At 42.3% G+C, this 25159-nt stretch overlaps 1 protein-coding gene across 2 annotated transcripts in view; it reads right to left on the bottom strand.

The window, feature by feature from the left end:
• Positions 1–25159, bottom strand: part of PLPP3 (phospholipid phosphatase 3) — a 67098-nt gene that overhangs the window by 16180 nt on the left and 25759 nt on the right. For both annotated transcript variants that reach the window (XR_015951037.1, XM_035121564.3), the window contains exons 2-4: positions 16133–16290; positions 4384–4667; positions 3272–3329 (exon numbers count right to left, since the gene is read on the bottom strand). Coding sequence is in view for 1 of the 2 variants with exons in the window: in XM_035121564.3 (XP_034977455.1) it covers positions 3272–3329; positions 4384–4667; positions 16133–16290 (500 nt within the window). In the remaining variant the exon portion in view is untranslated. The remainder of the gene's footprint in view (positions 1–3271; positions 3330–4383; positions 4668–16132; positions 16291–25159) is intronic.

The raw sequence follows: 25159 nt of genomic DNA, 5'->3' as shown, positions 1-25159 counted from the left end.
CCCTTGGAGTAGGGACTCAAAGAAGGGACTCAATATGATGGCGGGGTCCAGATAGGTTCATGTGGGGAGACGTGGTTCATAAGGTATTCGGGTCGTGAGCTGCATAAGGCTTTATAGCTCGAAACCGGCACTCTGAATTGAGTCCAGAAACTAATTGGCAGTGAATGAAGGCGGATCAGGATTGGTGTTATATGATCAAACATCCTGCTCCCCGTCAACAAGTTGGCTGGTGGATTCTGCACTGGCTGCAGTTCTGAACTGTCTTCAAAGGCAGCCCCACGTATAAGGCATTGCGGTAATCTAACCCAGAGCTTACCAGAACACCTTCTAGGTTAGATTACAGTTGACTTGCAACTGCCCTTAGCTCAGACTACCGGCCATGTTGTTTGGGATTGCTGGATGTTGCAGTCCAACAAGACTTGCAGAGCCACAGGATAGGCTCCCCTGCTACAGAACATTCAGCTCAGTCCAATACATTAATAGAAGTCTACCATTTTGTGAATTCTCCATGAATTGCTTTGGTTACTATACTATATAGGGACCCAGGTGTGGCTGTGGGTTAAACCACAGAGTCTAGGGCTTGCTGATCAGAAGGTCAGCGGTACGAATCCCTGCAATGGGGTGAGCTCCCGTTGCTCGGTCCCAGCTCCTGCCCACCTAGCAGTTCGAAAGCACATCAAAGTGCAAGTAGATAAATAGGGACGGGAAGGTAAACAGTAGGATGGGAAAGTAAACGGCGGGAAGGTAAATGGCGTTTCCGTGCGCTGCTCTGGTTCGCCAGAAGCAGCTTTGTCATGCTGGCCACATGACCAGGAAGCTGTCTGGGGACAAACACCGCCTCCCTCGGCCTATAGAGTGAGATGAGTGCCGCAACCCCAGAGTCAGACACGACTGGACCTGATGGTCAGGGGCCCCTTTACCTTTTTACTATACTATATAGTGCCATATAATCACTATTTTGTTTTCACCTCAGTCCAAACAGTACATGTGGTTTTCATACTGTTCCTCTAATTTTAAAATCAGTGAACATAAATGGTCTCTAAAGAGGTCCTGGAGAGTTTAGCGGGGTGTAGACATACAGGGTGGGAAAAGGTGGAACCATTTCATGGAAAATGGAAGTGGTGATAGGTAAAACAAACCATTTATTCTGAAGTCCTCGAGACCAGCTCCATTGCTATAACCAAAGGACACACACACACTCTACTGCTATGATCATTCTTATTTTTTTTAAGGAGGAGGGGGGGGGCAAAAATGAGCTTTAGCCTTTTTCATGTTGCAAATCCACCCACCTCCAGTTCACTGGCAATGTTATTTTACCATCACTGAGAGGAAATAGTGTAAATGTTTACGGAATAACTTTGAAACATTTAAAGAAAAGTGAGAGAAAAATATGGGGAAATAAATTCATGCAGACTCCCAAACAGTCTGAAAGGCATGGTAATTAAATTGTGGAGGCTGCTCCCATCATAAAGAGTAAACGGGAAAGGGGAGGGGAAACAGCAGGGAACTGTGTGTAAATTTATGTTTTGGGGCAGCAAAGAGAAGCAATTGTGTTGCAGAAAGCCTACACATATATCTACTTATGTTTAATGTTTTTATAAGTTCAGGCCTGGGTTCTCCTCCCCCACCTGCCCCCCAATTTCATATCTAAAGTTACAGGAGATTCAGGGCCCACAGATCTTTTGAAATAGTCTCAGAAGAAGAAAAAGCTTTCCCCTAATTACATTTACCACAAATCACTCCCTAAATCTCTCTCCCTTTTCCTTCCAGAGAGCTTAGGGTAGTTCCACCCATAATTGACCTGTGCCGTGCTCTTTTCACAAGCTCTATCAAGCATGCTTCCAGCAGCTACAGTCAGGAAATACTCTGGCATAACAAGCTGAGGAAAGGAAGGGCAGAGCCATTTTTCATTGACAAAGAAAAACAAGACCAGCCCCATAGTTTTGGATGAAACTATGTGGGCTAGTAAGTCCACCTGCCCTGCTTCCTGAAGTGCTGCTCAGAAAGCAGATAATTTTTTATTTTTATTTTAAAAAAACACACTAATGAAGCAGATAATTATGATTTTCAATCAATGTAGGTAAATGACAAATAAAGCAGCCTAACATTATCTCAATTATGTTGCTTGGCCAAATGAAATACACGCAGGCTTACATTCCTTGAGCTTTGCTTGCGCTTGCTTTTTCCAGTGAAACTGAGATCGAAACAAGTAATGCAGATGTGGTTCTTTTTTTGGCAGGATAAACATTGCAAAGGAACAAGAAGCTGCTGGTCTACGTAGCTCATTATTGCTTACACTGCCTAGGAGCCTTTTCCAACTATACCTAGAGAGGCTGGGGGATTCAATCTGGTCCCCTCTGCTTGCAAGGCAGATGCTCTGCCTACCTCTCAGCTATGGCTGTTCACACCAACTTCTTGAAACCACAGCATCCGCAGCACACCTGTTTTATAGGTCATAATCCCATTTCATAGGTCATAATTCCCAACTCGAAGATGAGGAACAAATCAGGCTGATGTCTGATGTTACTCTCTGGTGCACATTCAATACGCATTGCTACCCTTGTAAACAGGGCCGTCTTACCCATAGGTGCTAGGGGTGCGGGGCACCCAGGCACCGGGCTGTCAGGGGCACCAGGCCGAGAGTCCGGGGCCTGAGAGTTGAGTCCGGGGAAGAGCCCGCCCGTCAGTCGGAGCGCCACAGCAGGCTCTTCCGCTACGGGAGGCTCTGCGCCGTGAATTAGGGGATGATCGAGCCAGCCAAATGCTGAGGCAGCCGGTCAGCTCTGCCCTCTTGCGCACCTGGGACTGGGCAACCTGAGGGGGAGGGCGCGCCAGGTGGATCTTTGCATCCCAGGGCCGCATATGCTTAAGACAGCGCTGTTCATAAACCATGGCTTATGGTAATGTTGGGCAGTAGCATTCGGCCCAGCGATTTTCACATTTTGGGGAAAGGGGTTTAAAGAGAAAAAAGAAAAGAAAAAGAAAAATTTAAAACCTCCCAGTCACCTTTCATTAAGGTAAGCCAAATGGCCAGATGTACAAAAAAGCTCTTAGAATTGCACCCTCAAAAAAATCATTATTTTTAATTAAACGATTCAAATTTGATTTCTTTGGTCCGCAGGTGGGGGGGGGGCTGTCACCTGAACACTACCACCCAATGTAATGTCAAAAAACAACTTTGGCCCAGCATAAGCATTTACTCATTTCTCACACTGCCCTAACATGCATTGATAAAACATGATTTCTTAAAGATATATGACCTCCTACTTACCACCAAATAAAGCATGGTATAGAGGGAGAAGGAAGCATGTCCAGAAAAGAATGATTTCCTGCAAAACAAAAGAAGCAAAGTAGCACACCTGTTTTTGTAATTGGAGCAAATGGCAAAATGCTTTGGTTTTCTGAATAACACCTTTGCACAGTCATCAATAAAATCAAGTATAACTCTCAACCCCTAAAATACCAAAACAGGAACAGCAGCTTAAAATTACTTAAGGATATGAAATTAAACAGTCCACACGGCCTGTCTATATTTACTTATTTTTATGTCTCTGAGATGTCTCCTCTTCCCTACTCATACACACTCATAGAGATGGCAATCTTAAATAAAATTATGGCATGCAGCCATACGGCCCAGAGCACTTACGTAGCAGGTTTTACCATCTCCTAGTGCATAATCAGTTGGTCTTGTATATCTTCTTGAGGCAGTTTAGAACAGCATTTTTTAAAAAAGTTATAATTTAATCTGCCTTTCTTGATATGAAAAGCTTTCTGAAATTCCTTTGCTTTTTTGTTTTGTTATTAGTGACAAAACAATAGGTGCTTATCTTTATAAGTGGACTCAGATTTTTGCAAGTCTGTGTAGCCAAATCTATTTGCTACAAGGCTACATAGCTTATCTGAGTTAAGTTACACCTTTCTCAAAAAAAATGCTTCTTTTGTAAGGAGCAGTGATTTTTTTATTATGTTAAGTGTATCAAATTCTTTTAGTTGTCCCCACCACCACCACCACCCAGCAGGTTTTTATAATCTTTCTCACCTTTCCATTCTTAAGTTCTTACCTTGGACAATTATGCATTGTTTGTTTAAGGAAAAATACTTGCAATTCTCTCATTGAAACAGGACTTACAGTGATATTATTACACCCAGTGCAAGGGAATAAAAATCGGACAAATGACTTGCAAACTCGCATGGAGGTATCGAGGCTAAAGGAGAGCTTTGATGTCTTTAAATTTACTGCTGAGAAAGTCAACCCGCTTGCTCATTCATTCAGGTTCCTCTGCCCTTTTTTCAATGTGTTCATGTGTAGGCAAACAAGAGTATCATTTTTATTCAAGTCACAACACACCATTTCCTTTGGAAAGAAAGAAAGAAAGTTCTCACCTGGCTTCCTGAACTTTGCTTTCATCATCATTAAAGCACTGGTACTCTTGGATATAACCCTGAGAGCAGTTGATGAGTGTAAAATTCGGCCGGCAAACCGCAATAAAATTGGGCCTCAAACGTCCAACAGACACTTTGGCGATGTCTGTGAAAGACTGGCTGATGGCACATCCAAAGGCAAAGCAACCCACTTGCTTGTAGAGAGCTGCCACATACGGATTCTGGATGAAGGATCGGGATGTTTCTTTTAAACAATGGATCCGATAAAACTCTCCTATTATGATCTGTAAGGGAAAGAGATGTATATTTTTAAGTAAGAAATTATGCATACTTCATGAGCAGGCAACATGTCAATGCGATTTTATTGGACCAGAGAGTACAGGTGTAGCTTTTTTAGATATCCCATCAGAAACAATCCCACTTCGCTGTTTGATTAATCTGGGGGGGGGGCAGCATCATTGTGCCTCTCCGTCTTCACCCACTGTTGAAATGGGCACATCATATACACTTGCGTTCCATTGCATCTGCTTGCTGAGTTCGTGGACTTGCATTGTTATGCTGGGCCAGGTTTCTGTGATTCCCTCCTCTTCCCCCTGGTAATTATCTAGGGTCTTTATTTGAGAAAATTATTCAAATGGCACCTAGTAACTCCCATAAGAATGCAGCCAAAATGACAAGGAAGGTACTTATTAGTATAGAGACAGACAACATTCCCCAAACAATTTACACGTCCCAAATTTGTTCCTAGAGACTATCTTATAAGTACACCTTGGAATGCAATAATAAATCAGAAGGCTTTGGGGGAATCTCTTACAATTGCAAAGGCTGCAAAACGAGAGCAATCATAGTAACTGTTATTCCATGCCTTAGCTTACAGGCAATGATGACAAGCCCCGTGATATCATTAGAAAGAACTTGTCTAGCTGCTTTCATTGGACGATCCTATCTACTTCTAAACACCAAAGGAACAGAGTCAAATCTAAGTAATGTGGGTGCTTTTGGCATCTTTATATGTGTGTGTGTGTGTGTGTGTGTGTGTGTGTGTGTGTATGAGTCATTGGGCAATTGCACCTCAGACAAAGCTGGAAATAAGCTGCAGGTGTAGCCAAAAATAGCAGGTAATTCCACAAGCACAACAGTTCCTAAACTGAGCTTTTCCAAGTCTGTCACCTGAACGGAGAGCTCTAAAAACTCTGCTCTAGTAATTGCAGCAAAACCTTAGTGATGCAAGACACCTGGGCCAATTCACATGTTTTTTGAAAATGAAGTCACTACAAGGGCACTTTCCCCTCTCTCTATTTAAACAGAGCTAGTTCGCATGTCACATTAAACCATAGTTAAAATAAACTATGGCTTAATGCAAATGAGCACACAGTGCTAAGGTGTGCTGCTGAAATCACAGATGCTTTGCTCCTTCCCCAATCCTCCTGGGAAGCAAGCTATTGTCTAGCTTGTGTTATCTGATCCCAGGCTCGTAATTTCCCTCCAGACAAACCACAAGCAGAAGCCAAGGTTTTCCTCTTTGACTGACATTAATGGCTTCTTTGGGATAAACACATCATGAGGGGTTGGGAGAGCCAGTTCTGGTGCCATCACAAGACAGCAACAGGCCCAACCCAGTCCTCTTTGTTGTATTAGCCTGAGAGCTGACACAGCAAGACAACGTTTTTCTGAGGTTGGGGTGGTGGTTCTTTGCTCCTGGTCAGCACAAGTGGTGCGGTGATGTGACCATGATGATCCATCAAACCCTGTCACTGGTGACCATGGGTTTAGATTGCCCTCTTAGGCCTGTATGATCTTCGAAACATTAGACTCAGCTATACTGGCAAAGAAAAAGCGCTTTATATGTGTTGTATGGATAGGTTAGATCAAACCTATCCATTCTGAAGGAAATCAGCCCTGAGTGCTCCCTGGAAGGACAGATCGTGAAGCTGAGGCTCCAATACTTTGGCCACCTCAAGAGAAGAGAAGAATCCTTGGAAAAGACCCTGATGTTGGGAAAGATTGAGGGCACTAGGAGAAGGGGACGACAGAGGACAAGATGGTTGGACAGTGTTCTCGAAGCTACGAACATGAGTTTGACCAAACTGCGGGAGGCAGTGCAAGACAGGAGTGCCTGGCGTGCTATGGTCCATGGGGTCACGAAGAGTCGGACACGACTAAACGACTAAACAACAACAAATGTGTTGTATATCCATTATGACACGGTGACACCAGATAGCGCTGTGGAGTTCTGTTTTCGCCAACCTGATTTCTCATACAAAGTTTACAACGCTTTTAACTGAAACACTTCTTTGATGTGTCTAGATCTGGCCACTGTCCAATAATATTTTGTTAATTTATATCACACTTTTCTAATCTCTGGACGGATGGAAGATTAGGCTCCTTCTCAACTCTTAGGTGAGGTAGGTTGGAACTGCATATACATTCCTGGGGGAGCATAGGTTGTTCTCCAATACATCAGCATTCCTCAACTTGTTAAGCATGGGAACCTGGTAGATGGAGCAAACAGTTTTGTGGATCTCACAGATAGCAAGCTTATTTCGCTTGTGACTCCACTGGGATCATTCAAAGGGGGGAAAGGAGGGTCACAAGTTGCTGACTGCTACAAGAACAGTTACCCTGGGTTGTGTGCAGGGCACAAGGCAGCGAGCAAGGAAGAAACTGGGTTGCTTTACCTTTTTCTAGGTTACTGAGGGTGGGAATATGCAGACATTTTCTGCTTCAGCTATTACATTTTAGATCTCATCCTAAATTGTCTAAATGTGCACCTTTTGCATGTGATCAGCATAGTTACAATTGGCCAGATTCCAGGATTAGCTGTAGTTCCTTGCTTGACTGCATAAAGAGCAAAATGGTTCTCGTTATAATTTCCTAAAACTGTGGGAAACGCAGTTCATACCTGCACACACTTTTCTGTTGCTCTTCCTACAATGCAGCATGTTTCTGGGAGCACGACCCAAGAACCCTTGAACCACACACTGTAAGTATTTCCTGTGCCACATCTAGAGGGAATGTTCTAGACCTGACACTAATGCTATCAATCATCATTATGAACTTGGTTTCCTGGCTTCTTATAATCTCAAGCTTTTAAAGGCAGTTTAATGAAAATCAGGCTGTGAAATCAATTCCAAATGTCACACCTCTAGGAAAGAGGCAAAAAGCTTAAATTGTTCTTTGTCACATTACCCAAGTAGGTTTTTTGAGCTCTGGTTTTACATTTTTAGGATTTTATTAATTACTTCACTGTTTTTATACCTCTGTAATAAAATAGGTTCCTTTCCTCCCACTCCCCCTCCTTCTACATGTTTTTCATTCTGGCTAATAGAAGAATATATACATTCAATGGCCAGAAAAATGCCCTCATGCAAATCAATCTCTGAAACAGCCAGTAGTATTACTCTCAGCATGGAAACATTGCCAAATACAGACACACACACACACATTCTTTCTACTTTACTTTTCTCCCCTTCACCACAAAATCTTTGTGTACCAACTAGTATCACTAAAATGAACCTATAAAGTTATTTAGCTTAATATACTAATTAAGCAAAACAAGGAAATAACTATGAAGAGCAACTAAGCCTGCTTCACTAGATATGGAAACACAATTTTTTTAATATTGTAATGCTTCTGGGGGATGGAGTATTGTTGTTTTTTCAAGATTGTTGCCCAGCTACAAACGGCATGCAGGCAACATGCTAAAATAAGGATGCTAAGAAGGTCCAGAAAGGATTGCTTTTCACATGTCACACCACCCAACAGCTTCCTTGCAGGTTTATCCACAAAAGAAAAGAAGGAAATGGATAGCTCTCTTATAGATATTTTATAGAAGGGGGGTGTCTGTTTTGTTGATTATAAGATTTACAAGAATAAGAGTTATTAATAGATTTACAAGAATAATAGTTATTAATAATGTGTCACAAGCAAAAACTTAGTGTAGTATTCTGAGTATTTTGCTTAGAACCGCATGGGGGTGAGGCAAAGGAAGACCCCTAGAGGGTAGCAAGCAATCCAGTTTACAGGACCAAAAAAATGCAAAGTTTAAAGGCTGCAGACATAAGAGGTACTGAGGAGACTAACTACAGGAAACTGGGTTGCCTGGTTTGGGAAGGTTTGTATTGTAAGGTGCAAAACCTGAAACTGAATGAATATTCAGAAATGGAGGTAGAATGTGACAGTTGGGTGGGGATGGGAAAGAGGAGAAAGGGACAGGGATTCACTTAAATTATAAGCATTCATGGCTACTTCATGGAAGAGTGTCTAGAAGAAGTGTGGGCTTGCTAGTTGAGTTTCTTTTGTTTAGTCGGCAGAAAAATGGCACATACTGAAGAGTTGTGTCGTCACATTTCCCCCCCAAACGGAAATTAATATTGCGGTCCCTGGGGCTTCACCCAGGCTGTCTAGGTTTAGGAGCTAACCTGCTCCAGAATCACATGCAGGCCCTGGAGAACACAAGTGCTGCATAGCTGATGGCTTATCTCAACTTTTGGACCATCTTCAAATGCAGGCGATTGGCCAGGGCCTATGTTTGCATGTGGGGAGAATAAAAGCATCTGAATCTCGGCATCTCCTCCTTTGGCAGAATGCAATTAATTTGCCAGATGGCCTCTAATAGTTATTTACAGCCAGGGCCTCTCACCGACAACCGTAGCATCAGTTTCTTTTCCCTATTGCTCATTGACTGGAGGATGAGTCTCTTACAAATCCCCTGTGGCTTTTGTGGACACTTGGGAATGCATTTCCACCACATATGCACAAGCAAAAGTGGCCTGTAGGAGCATAGCATTCAAAAAGTACAAATATGTATATGTATAATATGAGATGCACATGTGTTCAGCCGCTTCTGAGGAGATTATATGCTTCCCAGCTGTCCTGGGATGTGGATGCAAATGATCAATGTAAAAAACAAAACAAAAAACAACTGGAAATCTGCATTTTACAGTGGTTGAGCCTTTCGCTCCATACAAACGTGGGTCACCATAACAAACTGAATTAGGGAAAGAGCGTAACAATAAGTGCTCCACCATTTTATCCCTAACACATGGAGCCTCTTAAACCATAGATGCCTGTCCTGAGATAGACATGGGAATATTTTGACCAGGGCCAACAAAGTCTAGGGATTAATATTTTCTCTCACTGCTGGTGGTCCTGGTAATTGCACAGATGTAGCAGACTGTAAATTGGAGACTTCAGCCCCCCACCAGCACAACAGTGTGTAGTCATGACCCGTCCTGCTTTAGCTGAAATCAGGGCCGGACCTTTAATGAGAAGCCGAAGTAGGATAAACTTGTTCTTTTGGCAACGCTGTCCTTGATTAAAAAGAAAAGGGGGGGGAGAAAGCTCAAGCAACTAATTCAGCACAGATGTGCAAAAGCTGAAACTTCATCCTGAATAAACAAGTCTTAAAGATATTAAGCTCCTCTTCTGACTTGTGTCTCCAGCAAGTAGTATGCATGTGGTGTGAACTGCTGGAAGCGCTTAAAGGGGAGCAAAGCTGGTAAGGGACAAAGTGCAAAATGGCCCAGTATTTGGAAAGCATGGCTGCAAATCTGTTTTCATCAAATCCTTGAAGGGTCTCTGTGCAATTAGTTTCTATTATTCAGTCACCCTTGCAATCTCTCCTGACCACCGCCAATCATGCTTCATTTTCAAGTTACTGTGAAATCCCCCCCCCCAAGCATCTACTAGGATGGGGAGATTTAAATAAATTAAACACACTTCTCCCTGTTTTGTTTGCAATGATTTTGACTCTACTAAGTGCAACTGTTTCTATTTTTGCTTCAAACAAAACTTTTAAGAGGCTAAAAGTCAGAGAGACATGAGGAAGTAGGCTAACTTTCACTTTCACTAGGTCACTGGTTCAAATTTACGGTGCACTGGTAGTGCCTTTACTCTGCTAAGGTGAAATTCACCTCTTTAGAGAACAGAAAAGGCTCTGTATAATTGAGGAGATACATGTTTACGTAGAAACAAGTCCTACTATGTATAACAGGATACATTCCCATGTAAGCATGCATAGGATTTGTGTACTTAAGGAGCAAAAGGTCACATGTCTCCTTTGTACAAGATGAACTTTTCTTACAGGAGACGAAGTCGGGTATAGATGCCAATAGGGGACCAGGCATTGCTTATTTACTGAAATGTGAAGAGAGAAGGGCCATCAGTCACAAATGTGAGACTTTACTAGTTGGCCAGTAAGTAGAAGTTTGCATAGAAGTTTGCAGCCATGACTTGTGGATAACATGAGGTCCTGAAAGGTCAAACCAAGCCACATTTTCTAAAGTAAAAGAAATACAATGTGGGATAAGATTTGGGAATATTTAGGGGAGGTCTGGAAAGCACAATCCCCTAAGGCAATTAGTATCTCAAGGGTCTTGTGCATTCATATCCTCCCATGTACTGATGGAGACAAAGGTCACAGCCTCTGGTATTTACTTAACAAGAACTTTGTGGGCCTTGCAAGCCCCATAAAACATGACCTAGACCTTTTGCTCTAGACGAGGGAGTCTATTGATGACACTATATAAAATAAAGGGTTAGCAGTGTGAAAATGATTGTCTTGCTTATTGTCCCCCAATGCCCTTATGGAGTGTTTGAAAAGCAAATACATCAAATTTCAAGGGAATAATTAGTACTCAGTGAATTTAGGGTGAATTCCAGTTGTGCTACAATAATCCTGGTGTCTAAGTAATGCCTTCTGGGTGGTGGTGGGAAATATATGTATGTGCAGAATGAGAGTTAAAAGCTCACCTTGGTGAAAAACTGTTTTCCTAGATGGTATGGTATATATGAATTTAAACAGCTTTATAAATTGAAAATTGTTGGTGCTATGGAATAGAACAGGAATGAGGATGTTGTGTCCCTCCAGATGTTGCTGGACTACAACTCCCATCATTCCTGACCAATCCTGATTAGTTGCTGATGGAAGGAGTCCAAGAACATGTTGGGGGGACAGAAGTTCCCCACTTCTGATAGAGAGAAAGTGAACGTTTACTTCATGCATGGCGTTTTCTTGTTGTTTCTAGGTCTGCCTGTATGCCTGCATAATGTAGCTTCTGGTGTGTGGCAATTTTACATGTATATTTATTGATATGATACTAAAAATACGACAAATTTTCCCTATCTTCTCCCATCATAAATAAAAAATAAAAATTCTAAATCCATTTCTTTGCATGCTTGATAAGATTGGCAATTCTCCACAATAAAAGTGCTGTATTGTTTTGTATTTTCCATACCTGGTTGCTTTTGTTGGGAAAGCAGCAAAAATAGTAGAGTTGGCTATTTTACGTCAGAGTTGCCAGGGTTTTCTTTCTTTCCCCACCCCCACCCCCGCCCCCAGTTTTTAATTAGCCTGCCATTTTTTGTTAGAAAGTTGACGGATTATATAGTCAGCTGATTATGTTTCCAGCCACATTTTCAACACTAATAATACACACCACTGGCTTGCTCCTGATCAGAAGCAGATTCTGCAAGGAGCCCAAATGACGGTATGTTAGGCAATAACATGGAAATGAAAAGCTTTTTCACTTTCATTTATGGCCTTTCTATAATGGGAAAGTTCCCCTGCAGGATAAAATTCCTTCTTGTTTATAGGTTTATTCATTTTCTCTTTGAATGCAAAAATAACTGGTTATTGGGGCTATTTAGTTGATAGAGCACTTAGTAGGAACAGACTTTGTTGACAAATAATGGCAGGAGGAAGTTTTAATAGCCGTGAAGCAAAGAAACCTAGAATGGAAGTGGGGGTTGGGGAGTCACATAAAGGTTGGGCAGACCTAACACAATGGTTGGCCAACCCAAGCACACAAAACTCTGGGACGCCACAAACAAGGGTTTTGCTATAGATTGCTCTCTGCCGTTGTGTTGTATTTTGTTTTTATTTTATTTTACATCACTTGAAGCATCAGGAACTTGGCTTGTAGACAGAGGGAGAAATGAGTGGGACTAGGCTAAAAGTCACAATCAATAGTATATGCGATCTGCGTGTTAAAATTATGTGACTGGTGAAATTACCTTTCTTAACGCGTCGGGCCTTACGCATGGTCTTAGCCTGCTATACAACTTAGAATTTTGAAGAATGTCCTCAAAGTCCTGAAGGACAGAACCTACAACTGTCAGGAGTAGGCCATGTTCAAACAAGAGAAGTTGTCAAAGGAAATACTTGCTGGCATATATTATTATTTCCACTCTTCATTTGGGAAGCTCGAGAATGGTCTCCTCTCTAGATGCTAACAAATCTGAGACCCGTTTAAAACAATTATTCTGCAAATAACAATAATTCTATAAGAATGTTATAATGATTTCTGGTATAAAAAGGAAATTCCAATCATGAGAGAGAGTGCAGGAAGAACATGTGCCAGGCTTCCCCTCCCCAACATCCTTGCATGTGCCAGTCCCCTGCTCCCATTCTACCCTTGAGCTTCCCTGCTTTCAGCAATAAGGTCTGAGGTGAGTCCAGCTCATCATGAAGGGCTCCCAATCGCATTCAGCTGAACAAATTTTCAATCCCATTTCTTACCTCACCCCTCAAACACAGAAATGTCACCAATGCAGATGTTGTGGGGCAGGAACACTCTTACATTCCCTGAGCCAACTGTAATTTAGACCTTCATGGAAACTATGTGTAAACTCTTGGTTTACTTAGAAGTACAACTCTTCTTTCCTATGCCTTATTTCACATGTAGTACCAAACCATGGTTTAGTGCTAGGAAAATAAACCTCAGGTTCAACTGCTCCCTCTCCTCCTCTTCCCTCATTACTTCCTGTTTTCAACAAACCACAGCTTGCCGATACAACCACACCGTAGCTTCGACTTGCCATGCAAACCAGGGTTTATTCCTAGTTTGTAGAGAAAATGCAAACCAGAGTTTGCCAGGTTGGAGGTAACAACAAACTACAGTTTTCAGCCCAACACACAAACACAAGGTTCCTCTAGATTTGTTTTCTTAGCACCAGATCATAGTTTGGCATCATATTTGAACTGAACTTCTCAGTTCGTAAAGTGGTCATCAATGCAACCATATGAGCAACCTCCATTCATAAGCCTGGGCTGAGAATATGCCTCCATTTACTGAAAAAGAAATATCCAGTTGCCCCCTCTCCATGAAGCAGAATCTTTTTCAATAATGAGAACATGTTAGCAGAGATCCAAAAGAAAAGAACATGCAAACAGAATTATCTATCTTAATGCAAAGAATGCTGGGAACACAGACGTTGTTGCCCCTTCCCTTCGGCCTCCCAAGTTTCAAATTTCCTTTCAAAATCTGCCTCCTTAGTAGATATCAAAACCTAATACTGTCTGCAAAACTGTTCCAGGCAGTCAGTGGCTGGCTGCAAAGCAGAACATTCTTCACAACCCAACATGAAATACGGGATATGTAAATACCACAAAGCGTACCAGAATGCAGACAATGTACACCAAATCCTTCAAGACACTAATTTTTTGCCAAACAAGCACGTAGTTGCTGAGCTGGAAAATGTCTCCTACTTTGGTTGTTCAATGAAATTTATGGGATTTGGCTTACTTGTATGGTTTTGGAAGGAACGTTTTGTCCCCAACACGGACTTTGTTTCCAGCGTACTTCTGGATTGGATAACTAATCATGCTCTTCATACAGTAGAGGCCGCCTAGCAACTGTTGTGTTCTCCAGATGTTGCATGCCACAACTCCGGCCGTCCCTGACCATTGGTTTTGCTGGCTGGCGCTGAAGGGAGCTGTAGTTCACAGCATCTGTGCTGAAGAGCCCTCTTCAGATATTATGGCTCACAGAGTTAATTTTAGGGACTGGGAGAGCAGGGTTGCGCCCCAGTGGCCTCATCCCTGGCTGGTGCAGCCTTGTTGCCATTCACACTGTCTGAACTAGGGCACCTGCAGTATATGAATAGACTCTTCACACAATTTACCACCCTGATCATTCAGGCGTTCTAGACCAGGCATCCCCAAACTGCGGCCCTCCAGATGTTTTGGCCTACAACTCCCATGATCCCTAGCTAACAGGACCAGTAGTCAGGGATGGTGGGGACTGTAGTCCAAAACATCTGGAGGACTGAAGTCTGGGGATGCCTTTTCTAGACTATACACATGGCCTACACATGTAAGCAGGCTGCCTGCTTCAAACTTTCAGAGCAATGCATGGACAGCAGCAAGGCCAGACCACCAAGGTCATGGCTAAGGCGGCAGTGGGAGCAAGCACAGCCTCCCCACTCACACAATGATAAGCATGTGGTGGGTGCAGTGTTAGAAACTCAGCTATATAAGCTAATCGCCAAATGGCACCTTAGGTCTGGGTTATGGTATGTCTAGGCACCATTCTCCCCCCAGCAGTGGTGTTTGTTACTATTATTGTGGTTCTTATTATTATTATCTCATTTCTACACCACTTTACATTTTAAAGGGGGGGGGAATCTCCAAGCGGTTTACAACACATTGAAACATCAAATAAAACAATCCAGTATAAAAAAAATTCAAGCTTCCAGAAAAATATTTCATATCCTTCTCTAAGCGACATTTTGCTTTTCCTGTATTTATTTACATAATTTATAGAGCTGCTCCATAGCAGAAGAACTCTAGGAAGCCAATGTGGTGGGATGGTTAGAGTGGTGGACTAGGACTTGGGAGATCATGGTTCAAATCCCCCACTCAGTCATGAAGCTCACCTTGGAGTCAGTCACAGCCTATTAACCTACCTCGCAGGGTTGTTGTAGAGATTAACTGAGGAGGAGTTGTACCATGTAGGATGGGATATAAATACAATAAATGAGCTCTTCTGCTTACCTGCTTAAGAAAGCCAAATGAAGATGTCAGTCGTCAACCTGGCATCCAAAGATCTCCATGTGCTTGCAATTGGACTCGTGCCAGACACAAAATGCACCTGGCACCTGGCTAATTTCTATCACTGGATAATATCATAGCTTCTTGAATCAACTAATATACAGATTAATTTGGTCTGCAGTGTGATTTGAGTGTGGTGGCTATACTGAAAGCTATTTTCTCAAAGCCAGTGAGCCCACCATACCTGCCAAGTCCGGGACGTAAAGATCCGGGATCGGCAGCGCGTGCATGACCGGAAGTTGCGTGACGCAACTTCCGGTGGCGCTTCGCCCTTCTATGGGCACCAGAAAATGGCGGCGCCAGCGCCGGAAGTCACTTCCGTGCATGACCGGAAACACGTAAAAGCGACTTCCGGCGCCGGCGCCGCCATTTTCTGGTGCCCATAGAAGGGCAAAGCGGCACCAGAAAAATGGCCGCCGGGCAGAAGCCGATTTAAGGGACAATACCGGGATTTTTCACTAAACGGGAGACCGCTGGGAAACGGTAAGAAAAAAGGGGTTTTCCCAGCGGAAATGGGATACTTGGCAGCTATGGAGGCCACAAGTCACTTCCTTCAAAAGTTTATCATTTTCAATGCTGCATTATCAGCAGTGCACATGACCCTGACGGGGTAACAACCAAAAGGCAGGTCCCCACTTTGGTGTGTTCAGAGGACTATTCCATAATAAATTGTTTGAAGATTTCAGTTTAAGGTACGATCTGGTTTGGGTTAATTCTACAAAGACATCAACCTTTTTCAGTAACAAAGTATTTAGAACCACTAACATTTGATTAGTCAACATCCTAACTTTTATTTATGAAAAATCAATATAAGAAAAACAGAACAGAAAAAATAGGCATGTTGTTTGGTACTGGGTGTTTATTTTTATAGTACAGGGAGCTGAAATGAAACCACAGTGGTTTTGTCCTACTTACAGCAAGTATGGCTATAAGAATGCCTGCAGCACAAAGGACAGCATCGTTGATGGTCTCTCCACTTTTCAGAGGGTAGCGAATGCTTTCATCGTTACAGTAAAATCCCCGCTTATAGGGTGGGATTGTGCTTGTTTCGATTATCAGAAATGGCAGGCCAGCTAGAGGGAGAAAAAGAAGGGGAACAAAAGAAAAAAAAGTGTGGTCAGAAACACAAGTAAGAATTAAACAAGGACCTTAGTAGTCATGATTATGGCACATTGGGAAATGTTACCGGTATTTATTGGGACTTGCACTGGGAAATCCCATACAGATACTAGGGGTGGGGGGTTTGCATAAACTTATTCAACACAGAACTATACTTCCCCTCCCCCCAAAGAAAAAGACTTATGCATTTAAAATCAGTCAAATTCACAAGATTCTCTTAAACAAGATTCAACTTGTTTAAAATGTCACCAGCCCTAAATCTCCCAAAGCAGATAGAGGTCAGAGGCAAAGCACAATAATAGGAGCCCAGGGTGAAACCAACTGTGCTCTTTGGTTCAATTGCTTGAAAGAAATTTCAAAGCCACATCATTATTATTTTTAAAAAGCTAAATTTCAATCACTGAAAAGATTTTTAACTTGGAAGAAAACGGAAGGTCATTAAGGATTTAATATTATTTCTAGTTGCTTTTGATACTAGCTTAATACTACCGTACAGTATATAGGTTTCCATATAGCTATTAATTGTGGTCTTGGTGCTTGTCATGCATGTAGGTTTTGCACAGTGTCCTCTTAACATTGTCCTCATCAGAATGCTGCCCCATATTTTTTTCCCATTTACTCTTAATGTAGAAAAGTCTTTTTAAAACAAAAAACTGTTGAAACACTAAATGCAAATTAAATGGGGGGGGCATTTTGATTTCCTAAAGGTGTCATGTGAACACTACACAAAGCAGCACTGTGTGGAACGACCCTATGCAAAAAGTCAAATTTTAAAATATAACTTTACATTTTCCTTTTTTGCTGAACTGCAGCATACATAGTTAGTGAGATCATCTTCTACTACTGGCACCTTCATAAAGTGAAGTGATGCACTGCTACCTTCACAAGCCTAGTCAAAAGCTTGACTCATTGTACACAGAAGTGTGTGTTTTGCAACACACTCATAAAATAGTGAATAAACGTGTCAAGAGGCATCAACAAACCTCTGATTTTGCAACTCAAAATTTAGCGTATTTGTACAGATCCAGGCCATCCTCATTCCACTACCTAAAACCTGTTGGAACAGAGTCAACCTGGATACAGAATCTGTTTTCTGAGCCAACAATATATGATATGAATAGCCTTTTTAGGAAAAAAAAACAAAAAAACTTTTGCATCCCAATAAAAAATTGCTGCCAAAAAGCTAACACTGCATGATGAGATCTGGTTTCACATCCACTAGAAGCAGCAGTTTAATAGTCAAACTTTGGGGATTAACCATACCATGGTTACGTGACTTATTGTTATTGCTCCAGTTCCTCTTTTTAATCGTTTTCATATGACAAGTCTGTAAAACACATGTTCCCTCAAACAATAAAACATATCTGAGAGCTAAATCGGGCTTTTTAAAAAAGAAAAAGAAAGAAATAGGGGGCACGGGTTAAGGGGTAGGAAAGACAATAGCGTTCCTATAAATTATGTGAACTCTAGAATAATAAAGATTTGTTTTCCCCTTCATTCACCGAACAGCATGGGAGTAGTATTTCCACATTTCAATTATTTTCAGGACTGCCACCACCATAATACGAGCAAGACTTGACCTAGATTGTATATATTTTCTTTAAAAGCATACAGACATGGTTTTGAAAATGTGAGGGTTTTGGTTTTTTCCTCCTGCAAACTTGTGGTTTAGTGGGATATTGCCAATTGAGTCTTGACATTTTTCCAGCACAACAGTAACCTCAGATTCCCTATTTTCATATGAGAAACATAAACATACCCTCAGGAGCCGAACGGATATTGCTCACAAAACCCGCGGCATGCCTAGACTCTGAGGACTGGGCTGGAGGCCATGCTTCACCAAGGTCACCGTCCAGGCCAGGGCACACATTGCCGTCAAAATGAGCACCGTGGTGTCAGAGCCCTTGCTAAGGTAGTCTTGTTTCCAAGGAAGATCTCTTGGAGCACAGACTGTTTTGAGGAATTGTGTCACCACCCGCAACTTCTGGCACAAACCCCATCTTCTGGAAATGGTTGGCGCTGAGGTTCCAGCATGGGCTGGTGCCAATGGCCACCCTGAAAAGGGGTTTACAAAAGATACTACTAGGAATCTTAAAAGTGTGTGTGGGGGGAGTAATGCCACAGATGAAAATCAAGGATGAAGGGGAGGGGAGGGAAGGAATAACAAAATGGAAATAGCTCTAGCTGCGCGATTGTTTACAGGAAAGGCTCCAGGCCTTAATTTCATTTACACCAAAATGGTAAATATGAAGTATAAGATCAGTCTGCGGCAGTTCAACATCTCATACTATAACCCACCTCAATCAGTTTCCCAGGCCAGCAACAACCTACTATGGTCGTACCAGCGAGACATCAGGTTCTAGTCAGGCAAAAACCATTCACTCAGACTCACTGCCAACACTGCTGAAATCAAACTTCAACAAGACTTGACAGTGTTTCAGTATAAATGACGGTGTCAGTTTTTGATAGAAAACAAAAACGAAGTTCCAACAAAATTGGAAAAGGTGGATTCTAGTTCCCAGCTGGATTTGGTGGTTGAAATATCAGTCTCTGGGCTAAAGTTTAGTAATCTGAGTTCAAGAGAAAGGTGACCATGGATTTTTCTGCTGTAGCCATTTTAGAAGCTTATCTCTGACACTTAATCTCTTTAGGCCGGTTCTCAGCATTATTCTCCACATATCTGTAATTGTTTGGAGTTTCACATGTTGGGGTGCATAACCAGTGTGGGGTGTCTGCCTGCTTTATACCTGAAAGACCCCCTTGTGATTTACAGCCCTGCAGGATCCTCTACAGACAAGCTTAGCTAACATGTGGGTGGTGGGCATGGGACGAGCAGGCATGCCACACGTCTCTTCTAACAACTGTGGAGACCTGGATAGCTTTTTGTTGTTTAGTCGTTTAGTCGTGTCCGACTCTTCGTGACCCCATGGACCAGAGCACGCCAGGCACTCCTGTCTTCCACTGCCTCCCGCAGTTTGGTCAGACTCATGTTCGTAGCTTGGAGAACACTGTCCAACCATCTCATCCTCTGTTGCCCCCTTCTCCTTGTGCCCTCCATCTTTCCCAACATTAGGGTCTTTTCCAGGGAGTCTTCTCTTCTCATGAGGTGGCCAAAGTATTGGAGCCTCAGCTTCACAATCTGTCCTTCCAGTGAGCACTCACTGGATAGCTTTTAGGATCCTATAATTCCCATCCTTTCTCCTCCATGAAAGATACAGCTAAGAAGAGGTGCTTGCTTAGTTTCCCAATGTATCCCTTTGCCTCTGTAATGGCACAAGGAACCTGGGATGACTCTGGACTTTACATGCAAAGGCCAAAACAGCAGCCCTATGGACCAGACCAGAGTCCAATATCCTGCTTGCCACAGTGGCCAACCAGACAAAGTTCAGGACATCCTCTGGGTAATCAGTGGATAAATGCCTTGGAACAAAAAGCTCCCATATAGCCACAATTGATAAAGCCATTATTTCATCCACTCCAGTAATTTCCAATTCCTGTTTGGCCTCTTTCTGTGTTTCTAAGGGGTCTGCTCAAGTCCTTACTAAAGCATGCTGTTGGAAAGCCAGATTCAGCAGCATCTTGAATAAGGGTGGTAGGAAGGCTTTCCTGTTATTGTAAGGCAGTGTTAAAGTAACTGGTACCTGCTCCATTTGGCTGTTTTAAACTCTATGACTCTTCTTTAGTACAGTACTTGAATGGCGTATCCAGATTTGCTTTAATCTGTAACTTTAGAATTACACTTGCAATGAAGAGCAGGTACGAAATGCTTTAAATAAGTAAACGATAGAAATTGCTTTTCGCTTCAGTGCCAGGTCAAAACTTATTTGCCCAGATGTTTTAAACTTCAAAGGCTGAAAACTGAGGAGCATCCTGCCTGTTCCTCCTGCTTTTTAAAAACTCACTCATTTTTTTATTTAAAAAAATTATGACAAAGATGCTGTTTTATCCTTAACTGTATTATATTGGAGTTGAGTGTTTTATTTCTCTTTATCTGGATGAAGGGCAGTCTGAAGCAGTCTTCACCAACCTGATGTCCTCCAGATGTGCTCCACACACTCCTGCCAGCTCTAGCAAGCACAGATATGCTCTCCAAAATAGCTGCAGTCCAAAATATCTGGAGATCGCCAGGTTGGTGAACACTGATTTAGAAGCATTTCTAATGAATCAATTAATACGTAGCTGGACTATCACAGGTTGAGGGCACTAAGGAGTTCAGCTAGGCCCTGTAGGAGCTGCTTTTTCTGCAGCATACACTGGAGGAGGAAGGGAAGGAAAAGGAAAACGATGCCGCTTTTCTTTGGAGGAAGTCAAAATGACTTTCTGACTCCTCGCGGCTGGTGTCCTATGCGAAGCTGCTTCAGTGGAGAGCTGACATTGCATTCTGCTTTACATTTTAATAAGGGCTACTGCAGCTGGGCTGGATCTTGGCAGGCTTTGAACGTTAAATGTAAAAGAAGCAACATTGTTTTATTAACATCTTCCTCAACAATCAATTAATTTTTCTTTACCTCCTAGGAAACCTAACAACCTCAGAGACACAGGAGGTGATTTAAAAAGGGGGGGGGCATTGACTGAGCAGCTTGCAATTGATAGAAAACCAAAGGCCTCTTGTGCTGAATTCAATGCTTTGAAACATTGAACCTTTGAAAACCTAAGAGTTGGGCAGATCTGGGGAGCGTGGAGGATATAAGACAGGATAAGCTTTCATTGGCCACCCATTGATAAAGTCGTGTGGGATATGTTACTGTGGTGACCCAACCAGGCGGCTCTGATCTTCCCAGCTGAAGTTTCACCTTTGCACTAAATTAAACACAGTTCCCTCTCCCACATTCAAGTTTCTTCTTTTTGTTTTGGAATGAAGCATTGAAGAACCAGCCTCTTCAGCCCCTTGTAGACATATTAAGACAGAAAGAAATACAGTCCAGCAAAAACACCTCAGCTAATTTTCAGTAACTGCTACCACTCTGTTGTGTGGTCTCTAAGCCTTGTTAACTAAGGGAACAATCTTAATGCCATTTCTGGTGAAAGCAGGGCTTGGATCCTAAACTGGCCCATTTGGTGAAGAGGGGTCCTATATTTAGATGCCCTCTGAGTGACCCGCAGGGCAGAGTTGGAGTAGATGTGGCCAGCATATAATTCATACATTACTTTGTTTTTACAAATTGAAGACAATGAGTTAAACAGAAGAAAGAGTATTCCACTGGGGGGGGGGGGACTTTTGCATTACAGCCATACCTCGGTTTAAGTACGCTTCGGTTTGAGTATTTTCAGTTTAAGTACTCCGCGGACCCGTCTGGAACGGATTAATCCACTTTCCATTACTTTCAATGGGAAAGTTCGCTTCAGGTTAACCGCTTCAGGTTAAGTACAGACTTCCAGAATCAATTGTGTACTTAAACCGAGGTACCACTGTATCTCTGTTTTTACTGTGAGGCAACTGACTGTACAGTAGTGTAGATGTGAGTACAATTCATCATTTAGAACAAGCATAGAGTGCTCTGCAACCAGTATGCAACATTGGTGGTTAAAATCACATAGATCTTGCTTGTGCCAACATACCCAAGGTAATGCTGCCAATTTGGGTTGAGAAGCCAAGGGAACAATCCCCTGAAACCATTCTGCACTGTGCTCAACTCTGCATATAGACAAGATTAGAATCAAGCAGAAATTCTTGGGGGGGGGAGGGTTGTGTGTACATGTTTAGTAAAACAAGGAACAATTTTGTCACACTTTGGTATAAAATCACAGAAGAGATGGAAGGGACCAACATACTGTAAATTGTGAGGTCAAAAGGAAAGGAAATTCAGAGAAGTACAAATGGAAATAAGTACCCTTTTAACAGTGGCCACTAATAAAAGAACAGACAACTTGGCACTGGGAACTCAGTGACTGACCTTATGGTGTCTATCTTTGAACAAAGGAACTTCAAAGGGAAGCTGGCAATGTAAAACCATTGAATTACAATGCATCAAGAGATTCAGTGCGTGGTGGACTAAATTGACACAATGGATTTTTATCACACTACATTTGGCTACTGGCTTACCAAAGCCAGTATGTCTTTGTGTTGTCAACTATTGTATTTTGTGAACCATCACTGTTAATAAAGGTGATGATCACCATGCAATTTTTCTGCAACTCAGCAGCACTTCATGCTAGATTCTAACCAGTGTTCAGTATGTACTGACCATTCAACCTAGAGTGTTCTTCACAACCAGGGCTTTTTTTCAGCTAGAACTCAATGGAACTCAGTTCTGGCACCTCTCAGGTGGAACCTGTCATTCTAAGAGAACGAGGGAAGCATTCATAGTGAGTTTTGGTACCTCTTTTTCTAGAAAAATAGCACTGTCCATAACCTTCGATGAAACGAACAAGTTCTGTGGAAAACTACACTGGCCTTTATGAATTCACATATATCAGCAACTGGTGTGTGTAATGAAAAAATAGCTACCAAACGTATTGCATTAAGTACAGCTAAGGTTGAAAAAGTCTTAGCTGGTTGACTGTCCGGGCTCCTAAAACCATCACAATAAACTTACCATTGGTACCTTCACGGTTTAATATTTTTGCAGGTTTGGCTCTTAAAATATGATGCTGCAGCCTAGGAATTTAAAATGAGTGTCTCAGCTCTGATCAGGAGTATCTAGCAGAAATCTGAACCAATGGTCTTTTGTTACAAAAATATTATTTTGGTTGGCTTAAGCAACATACCAGATTTTTTCACTCCAAGTACTCACTGCAGATGTTTGAGTGACGTGTAATTTGCAACAAGAATAGAGACCTTGGGAGTACCTGAGCCTTATTTGCTCTACAGTATTAACAAAATCAGCTTCTTCTTATGGTTTTCCTTCCTACCATTTTTTTTTGGGGGGGGGAGGCTGTTCTGTTTGGGCAAGCAAAGTGAACTATTAAGTAAGTGAAATTTTCTCAAGATAGGACATTAAGTCCCTATTTATGCACTCTTTCTTAACATGCACGCTACAGTTTCAATTCTTGACATTCCAAGAAAATTGTGGTGCTTATATATTGAGAGAGAGTGTGTCTTCATACACTAGAACAGATGGGGTATGAGAAAATGTGATGGGTCCAAGACAGCAATATGGCTGGGCATGTTAAATCCAGGCTCCTTAAAAAGAAGAAGAAGAAGAAGCATGAAGGATCGTACATTTATTTCCATTCTAAGGCGAGTGGATTTCTTTCTTGATTTTGTAATTATCCTACCAGCAAAGCCACAGTTTTTCACTGTTTTCTATGTTAGCTTTGAATAGTTCAAAACTTGTTCAGGTAAATTGGGGGAGCCAATGTGGTGCCTCTCAGAAGTTGTTGGACCGCAACTCCCATCAACCCAGCCAGCATGGCCAACCAGGAGAGATGATGGAAGTTGCAGTCCAACAAGATCTAAAGGGCAACATGCTGGCCATCCCCAATTAAATGTTGTTTCCCCCACACCTACACAGCTTCCACTACTACCCAGGAGTCACTTGCTTTTTCATTAGCTTCTTACAAAGCCTTAACCCTGAGAATCCACGTAGAAAGCCCAATCCAGCTCTCATGAAGAACAACTAGCAGCTGTGGTTAGTTGTGTGCACTGTACAGATACATCCCCATAGCAACAAAAGATGCATCTTGCCAACTCAAGGGGCTCAGATGAACATCCAAATGACACCTGAATCCATACCTAAAATGCACACAAGTTTTTCCTTCTACACATGCATCTGCTTGTTGGGTCAAGACAAAAGATGCTTAAAAGATAATTTCCTCTTAGCCTGTCTATTTCATTTTGAGACTTTTGAGAAAATGCTAACTCTAATCCTTTTCCCAACTCACAACAGTAACTTTTTATGCCCTGCAAACTCCTAGAGCAGGCATCCCCAAACTTCGGCCCTCCAGATGTTCTGGACTACAATTCCCATCTTCCCCAACCACTGGTCCTGTTAGCTAGGAATCATGGGAATTGTAGGTCAAAACATCTGGAGGGCTGCAGTTTGGGGATGCCTGTCCTAGAGGTTCCAAATACCTACCCTAAGCTGCACTCCCCACAAAGATACCAGAATACTGAAGAATGTTCCCTCATGGTTCACATCTTGAGAAGAGTGGAAGTAGCCTGAAAACAATTAGGTGGAAAGCTAGTCTCTTGTCTGCTGGGTTTCCATGTCTGAGTCTCTACAGTAATGCCTCTTAAGGCAGGCTCATCGCATCCTGTTGTCGTACTTGTAACCCAGGGCAGGGAAACATTTACAAGCCTCGAATTGTCACCAAATAAAGGTTTCATGGAGTCTCCGGTAACTTTTCCTTCCTATTCCTTGTATGCGCTTTTCAGAGATGCAGTCCCAATCTGGACTCTATTAATAAATCCTCAATGGAGCAGGCAGTAGCAGAGCTACAGTTCATTTGTTCTCTTGGGGCACAATGTGTATAGTGTTCGTTCACAAATAAAAATGGAGAAGTCCCAGCTTCCCTTTTCAGAGCTCTTGTAACAATGCAGTGCCCTGCTGTCAGGCAATGTGTGAATAAATTGGAGAAAAAAAGGTTAAAGAAACCTAAGGGAATAGCAGCCTCTTTTTCTCACTTTCATTCCTCCCCCCCCCCCCCGCTACTACTTTTGCACTTTATTGCGGTAGGTTTTCGACAAAGGCACCCCTGTTCTCTGCACTTTTTTCCTCCTTCAGGGCTTGGTGCCAAATAACGCTATTCCCCTTCACCATGGTACTGCCATGAGAGTAGGCTGGTATGTTTGCCTGAAACTCACCAGGTTTTTCATGGAAATGGTTTTCGCTCAACAACTCCCTTTGTCAAAATAGACATGAAAAGGGAGAAGCGCTCAGA

This window comes from Zootoca vivipara, chromosome 7 (genome assembly GCF_965207765.1).
Source record: "Zootoca vivipara chromosome 7, rZooViv2.hap1.1, whole genome shotgun sequence".
Classification (NCBI taxonomy): Eukaryota; Metazoa; Chordata; class Lepidosauria; order Squamata; family Lacertidae; genus Zootoca; species Zootoca vivipara.
This window is presented reverse-complemented; position numbering and strand designations above follow the sequence as displayed.